Source organism: Wolffia australiana, chromosome 1 (assembly GCF_029677425.1).
Source record: "Wolffia australiana isolate 7733 chromosome 1, ASM2967742v1".
Taxonomy (NCBI): Eukaryota; Viridiplantae; Streptophyta; class Magnoliopsida; order Alismatales; family Araceae; genus Wolffia; species Wolffia australiana.
The window spans coordinates 24,906,763-24,914,093 of NC_135835.1; the positions used below are offsets into that span (position 1 = coordinate 24,906,763).

The 7,331-nt window shown below is 46.4% G+C and overlaps 1 protein-coding gene across 1 annotated transcript; it reads left to right on the forward strand.

Annotated features, from left to right (window-relative positions):
- The first annotated feature begins 1,053 nt into the window (after positions 1-1,053).
- On the forward strand, positions 1,054-6,954 carry LOC144712197 (protein PNS1-like). Its single transcript, XM_078586403.1, has 4 exons — positions 1,054-1,346; positions 4,315-5,256; positions 6,040-6,273; positions 6,362-6,954. Exons 1-4 carry the CDS (start codon positions 1,182-1,184, stop codon positions 6,536-6,538), a joined length of 1,518 nt encoding a protein of 505 aa, XP_078442529.1. The 5' UTR covers positions 1,054-1,181; the 3' UTR covers positions 6,539-6,954.
- Positions 6,955-7,331: the final 377 nt, after the last annotated feature.

Genomic DNA, 7,331 nt, shown 5'->3' on the forward strand with positions numbered 1-7,331 from the left:
CATATTTTCAAAACTCTCTATTCCATTAATAAATTATAAAAACACTTAATCAGCCCGTTCTGGGTTTATCCCAAGTCCTTATAAACCAACAGTTCCTAGCAAGTAAATTTGACACTTCTCCACCCATTATAACAGAAACTCCATTAAATTTGAGCAAGTTGTGACTTAGTCACTAGCTTTCAGACAAAAGAATAAAGATGTCCACATCTTTTTCAGTAAACAGTCCCAGATGGTAGCCCCCATTAGCGACAACTCAGCATCAATTCTGTTGGCAATAAAGTGCCTCAAAACGGACTAAAAGCCCCCCTCCCCCCCCCCACTCCATTGGGCATATTTTTCAGTGTGGGGTACATTCTACCAAATAACTTTGTCAATATTCTACCACCACCTACTAGATTATTACTGTCCACTTTAACTGAACCTAATGAAATATAAGAACACGATGTGACTTATTCAGTCTCCACTCGGTCAGTAGCATGACACTTTGATCAAAATAATGAATCTCAACTTGCTCAAACTCAAAATTACGCTTTGTTTTTTGTTTGAACAGAATCCACTATCTACGAGAAACCCCCCAAATTTTCAACTGCCACAAGATCAATAAGACCCCATTTTCCATGTCTTGGGGGTACAACCCATAAGGAGTTACCGGTTCTTTCTACATAAACCCTAGCAAGGGTTTCGCGAAGTTTTCAGTAGTTCTTCAAAGCACTTAACTCATCCCAAGTCCCCATAAACCCAAGAGAAAAAACATTAAAACACTTAATTCAGTCTCCTTCTGGGGGTGATAAACCAATAGTAGAACAGTACCCAGCAGCTAAATTTTGCCAAGGCTGTTGTGACTTATTTCACTGGCTCTCAGACAAAGGAAGAAAAAGATGCCCACATCCTTTTTTTCAGTAAAAAGGGGGACCCAGATAGCAGCCATTGGCCAAACTCAGCATCAATTCCACTGGGCAGATCCCACGGGGCATATTTTTTCGTGGGGTGAACGGAAAAGGAAGAGCCAATGAGAGCTTGCCACGTGGAGACTCTGGGTTCTTATCACGAGAAAGCCAGAGTCTTGGATTCTTCTTCTCTATGGTGGTAGATCACATCTGGCTTTGGCCAGTGTGACGACTGACGAGGGAAAAGCCGCCGTCTTTGAAGAAGAGGGCGGGGTGGGTGTGGTCACCGGGGGGATGGGCGCGGCGGCGGAGGACGGGACTCGGGGGGAGACGGTGGTGGTGGTGGCGACGGCGGAGGCGGCGGCGTCGTCGGCGGCGCCGCCCGTGTCTATAAACGTGGCGGACGAGAGCAGGGGTTTTGCGACGGTGTCTTCAGAGCTCCTTTCTTCGCCCGTTCTGGTCAGTGGCCATGGCGCTCTCTCTCTCTCTCTCTCTCTCTCTCTCTCTTTCTTGTTGTCTCTCTCTCGCTCTTGTTTTCTCTCTCTCTCTCTCTTTCTTTCTGTCTCTCTTTCTCTCCCTCTCTCTCTCTCTCTCTCTCTCTCTCTCTCTCTCTCTCTCTCTCTCTCTCTCTCTCTCTCTCTCTCTCTCTCTCACTTGCTCTCTCTCTCTCTCTCTTCTTGTCTCTCTCTCGTTCTTGTTTTCTCCCTCTCTCTCTTCTTGTCTCTCTCTCGTTCTTGTTTTCTCTCTCTCTCTCTTGTTGTCTCTCTCTTTCGCTCTTGTGTTCTCTCTCTCTTACTTGCTATCTCTCTTACTTGTTCTCTCTCTCTCTCTTACTTGTTGTCTCTCTCTCGCTCTTGTTTTCTCCCTATCACTCTCTTGATTTCTGTCTCTATTTCTCTCCATCTCCCAAGTTTTCTCTCTCTTTAGACGCCGGTTCTGGTGAGTGGTGATCTCTCTCTCTCTCTTGTTGTCTCTCTCTCTCTCTTGTTTTCTCTCTCACTCTTGTTTTCTGTCTCTATTTCACTCCATCTCCCAAGTTTTCTCTCGCTTCCGATAGATGCCGGTTCTGGTGAGTGGGTGATCTCTCTCTTACTTGGTCTCTCTCTCGCACTCTCTTGTTTTTTGTCTCTATTTCTCTCCATCTCCCAAGTTTTCTCTCTCGTTCTATAGACGCCGGTTCTGATGAGTGGTGATCTTTCTCTCTCCCTTTCTCTCTCGTACTTGTTCTCTCGCTCTCTTGTTGTCTCTCTCTCGCTCTTGTTTTCTCTCTCTATTTCTCTCCAGTCTGCATCTCCCTAGTTTTCTCTCTCTTCTTATAGACGCCGGTTCTGGTGAGTGGTGATCTCTCTCTCTTTCTTGTTTCTCTCTCTATATCTCCCTTTTCTGTCTTCCTATCCACGCCCGTTTTGGGGAGTGGAGATCTCTCTCCATCTCTCCCCCTCCCATTCTCTCGCTTGTTTTCTCTCTCTACCTATCCACCCACGTTCTGGTGATCTCTTTCTCTCTTGTTATCTCTTTTTTCTCCCTCTTCCTATCCACTCCCTGATCTCTTTCTCTCTCTCTTGCTTTCTCTCTCTACCTATCCACCCACGTTCTGTAACTTCTGTTGATCTCCTTCTCTCTTGTTGTCTCTCTCTTCTTTCTCTCTCTTCCTATCCACGCCCCTTCTGGTGATCTCTTTCTCTCTCTTTCTATCCGCGCCCGTTCTGGTGATATCCTTCTTTCTCTCTTGCTTTCTCTCTCTACCTATCCACCCACGTTCTGGTGATCTCGTTCTCTCTCTCTCTTGCTTTCTCTCTTGCAATCTCTCTTGGTTTCTCTCTCTCCCTATCTACACCCTTCCGGTGATCTCTTTCTCTCTCCTCTCTTGTAGTCTCAGTTGTTTCTCTCTCTTCCGGTCCACGTCCGTTCTGGTGCTCTCCCTATTCAGTCATATATCTCTTTCTCTCTCTTCCCTATCTCTCTCCGGAAGTCTCTGTCTCTCTCTCCCAAAAATAAATGTCCACGTCACTCATAAACTCCTTTGTCGGACTATGAATTTAACTCCCATTTTCTCGCTTTACAAATCTACTTCTCTCTCAAGATTCATTTCCCCATGTCTCTCAGTATTCTGATAATATAATAAACATACTTTCATCTCTCTCACAATAATCGTTTATCTATCTATCTATCACGGGCATTGACCCATGAAAGATAGATATCATGGTTACGAATCTTAACTTCCCTTTTTAACCATCAATCTACCTGGCTATCATGGGTAAGAATCCTATGATCGATTGATATCACGGTTACTAATATTAACTTCCCGCTCTAACCATCTATTTATCTATCATGGGTACGATTCTCATGACAGAAAGATATCATAGTTACGAATCTCAACTTCCCTCCCTGACCGTCTATACTTCATGGGTACGAATTCCATGATAGAAAGATATATGGTTACAAATCTCAATCTCCCTCTCTAACCATCTATCTTTCTATCATGGTTATGATGGGTACGAATCTTAATCTCCCTCTCTAACCATCAATCTATCTATCATGGGTTTCGTACCCATGATAGATAGATAGATAGATATCATAGTTTACAAATCTTGAGTTTTCTCTCTAACCATCAATCCATCTATCTATCAAGGGCATTAATCCCATGATAGATATATAGATAGATACATACCATGGATGCAAATCTTAAGGTCCCTCTCTAGCCCATTTATCTATCTATGTATCCATCTAAACCTCCCTTTCTAACCATCTACTTTTCTGTCTATCTTTCTACCTATCTTTCATGGGTACGTAATCCCATGATAGATATATAGAAAGAAATATAGATATCAAGGGTATGAATCATAACTTCCTTCTCGAACCCCATTTTTCTATGTATACATCCATCTATGTATCCATCTATCTATCAATCTATCCATCCATCCATCCTTCCATCTATCCATGTGTCTATCTATCCATCTATCTATTTATCCATCCTTCCATCTATCCCTGTATCTATGCATCTACTATCTGTCTATCCACTTATCCTTATATCTTTCCATCTATCCATCAATTCATGTATCTATGCATCTACCTATCTATCCATCTATCCATATAACTATGCATCTATCTTTCTATCTATCCATCCATCTATCTATCCATCTGTGTATTTATCTATCCATCTATCCTTGTATTTATCCATCTATCTATCCATCTCTCCATGTATCTTTCTATCTATCTAACTATCCATCTTTATATATGTCTGTCTATCTATCCATATATCTTTCTATCTATCTATCAAAGTATCCATCTTTATATCTGTCTGTCTATCTATCCAATACATGAATTCTGTCTAGATATCCATCCTTCTATCCATCTATCCAATACATCAATTCTGCAAATCAATGCTATCTAGCAATCCAACACATGAATTCTATCTATGCACCAGACGGACCCGGCGCCGGCGGCGTTCGGCGGCTCACTGAACTCGCGGCGGTACACAAACCGGATCTCGCTGGCTCTGTTCCTCGTCCACGTGGCGGCCGCGGGGGCCGCCATGGCCTACTTCATCTACAAAGCGGTGGCGGGAATGGCGGCACTGCCATCCTCCCGCCGCCACCGCCACGAGCGGCGGGCCCTCTCCTTCTGGGTCCCACCCGCCGAGGGCGCCGCCGTCCTCAGCATCCTCCTTGCCTTCTTCTGGCAGAAGCTCGTCCGCTCCCGGCCCACCATCCTGACCGTCCGTTTCATCATCTGGTTCAGCTTCCTCTCCACGCTCGCCTCCGGCGCGCTCCTCATCTCCTTCTCCACACCCGCCTCCGACGCCCTCGGCCTGGCCCTGATCGTATTCGCCGTGTGCGTCGCACTGTATGCGTGCTGGGCCAGCCGGCGGATGGGCTACGCCGCGCGGGTGCTTGCCCGGGCACTGAGCCCGGCCGAGGCGCGATTCGCGGCACTTAACCGGCCGGCCTACGGGATGATGGCGGCGGGGGCGGTGTGGATAACGCTCTGGTGCTTCGCGGTGATCGGAGCGGTGTACAGCTTCCGAGTGCCGGCGGCGGCGGTGACGGCGCTGGTGATCAGCCTGATGTGGACGGCGGAGGTGATGCGCAACGTGGCGAATCTGACGGTCAGCAGGGCGGTAGCGTTGTACTATTTGAGGGGGATGCAGTCGGACGTGGGGTACTGCTTTCAGAGGGCGGTGACCGTAAACTTGGGGAGCGCTTGCATGGGGTCGCTGTTCGTGCCCACGATCGAGCTGTGCAGGGTGGTGGCGCGCGCGCTGAATTTGCTCGAAGGGGAGGACGAGTTTCTCTTCTCCTGCGCCCACTGCTGTCTGCGCGTCATGGAGACTGTCTTCAGATATGGCAACAGCTGGGCTTATGTCCACGTACTCATCTCCTCCCGTCCTCCCCACATCATCATCATTATTCTCTTGGGCATCCTCGTAATCAGGATCATTCTCTTTTGTCATCCTCATCATCATTGGCATTACCATCATCATTATCATCATTCTCTTTTGTCATCCTCATCATCACTAGCATTAGCATCATCATTATCATCATTCTCTTTTGGCATCCTCATCATCACTAGCATTATCATCATCATTATCATCATTCTCTTTTGACATCCTCATCATCACTAGCATTATCATCATCATCATTCTCTTCTGTCATCCTTATCATCACTAGTATTATCATCATCATCATTCTCTAGGGCATCCTCATCATTATCATTCTCTTATACCATCCTCATCATCACTAAGCATTATCATCATTATCATTATCTTGGGCATCCTCAATGTCACTAGCATTATCATCATTCTCTTGGGCATCCTCATCATTACTAGCATTATCATCATCCTCAACATCATTAGCATTATCATCATTATCATTCTCTTTTGCCATCCTCGTCAGCACTAGCATTATCATCATCACCATCATTGTCTTTTTAGCATCCTCATTATCATCATCATCAGTCTCTTGGGCATCCTCACCATCACTAGCATCATCATCATCATCATCATTCTCTTGGGCATCCTCATCATCACTAGCATTACCAATATCATCCTTGTCATGAATGGTGGTCATCACATTCATCCGTTTCCATGAAACTTATCATCACATGATCATCATCTTCATCAACATGACCATCATCGTTATTGTGATGGCAGATTGCAGCATACGGCAGGGGATTCGTGGAGGCATCACAGAGTACATGGGGGATGTTCGAGAGGAGGAAAATGGAGCCACTGGTGGACTCGGACATCACTAACGCCCTCTGCTTCCTCTCCGGCGTCTCTAGCGGCTCCCTCTGCCTCATCTTCGCCGCCTCCTGGACCTTCTCCTCCCACCCCAGCTACCTCCCCTCCGTCTCCCTTCTCTCATTCTTCATCGGCTACCTCATGGTTCTTCTCTATCCATATCTCTCCCTGCATTCCATCTCTCTCTCCACACCCCGTCACATCATGATCCATCTATCTCTCTCTCTTGCAGACCCGGATAGGGATGGCATTGACCCAGGCCTGCGTGGGCTGCTACTATGTCTGCTATGCGGAGAACCCAACCTCGAGGCTGTTCTTAAATGACACCACAATCACGGACCGCCTTGAGCAGATCCGCACTGGCAAGGAGCCCACAGGCTTCACTCCACACGTCACCACCACTGGTTAGCTTACTGCCCTGCCTAGGCCACATTTTTTATTGGCTCTCGCCTTTGTACCTGTATATTATTTATTTTGCATTGGCCCCCGGCCCGGGTGGGAGGGCGAGTCAGCCCATTTGAGCCTCTCAGATAGCTATGGTCTGGTCATGGTACTAGATCGCCATCGGTCATCCAGGAGTATTTAGCCTTGCAAGGTGGTCGAGGCTGATTCAACCGGATTCCGCGTGCCCCATGCTACCCGGGACAGAGTTCAAATTTTTGAACTGCCGATTGCGCAACCCACGTTGCATTCACCCTGCACTCTGCACAGGGTCTGGGGTAGAGCAGCTGTGGTGTTGGTGCAAACTCTTTTAAAGAAGATTGGACCTGTGACCTTTGTTTCAGAATTTCATAACTCAGTCCCCAATGGAAGATGTTTCCTACACATTATTGAGCGAGACCAAAGAGATCATCTTGTTTGGGAAACAGCGTTGGAGATCCTGTGCCATTCTGCTCTTGCCCACAAATACATGGATCGTTTGATGTTCTTTTCGTGGATGTCTCCATGGATAGTTGGAGTTTTTCAAATGGTTTGGAATCAAGCTGAGCCGTTGAATACGACAATCCAAATTTGGGGGACCACACACATGTGAGAGCCCAAGAGAAAAAAAAAAATTAAAACCGTTGAATAGTCCAAGCCTGACACCTTGAGTTGTTCAAGGCGAGCTCTTACAAATTATGGAAAGATCGATGGCTGAGAAAGCAATCGAATCTTCAGAGATAAAATTGGATGAATCTGAAAATTCATTGTTGTAGAGCCCC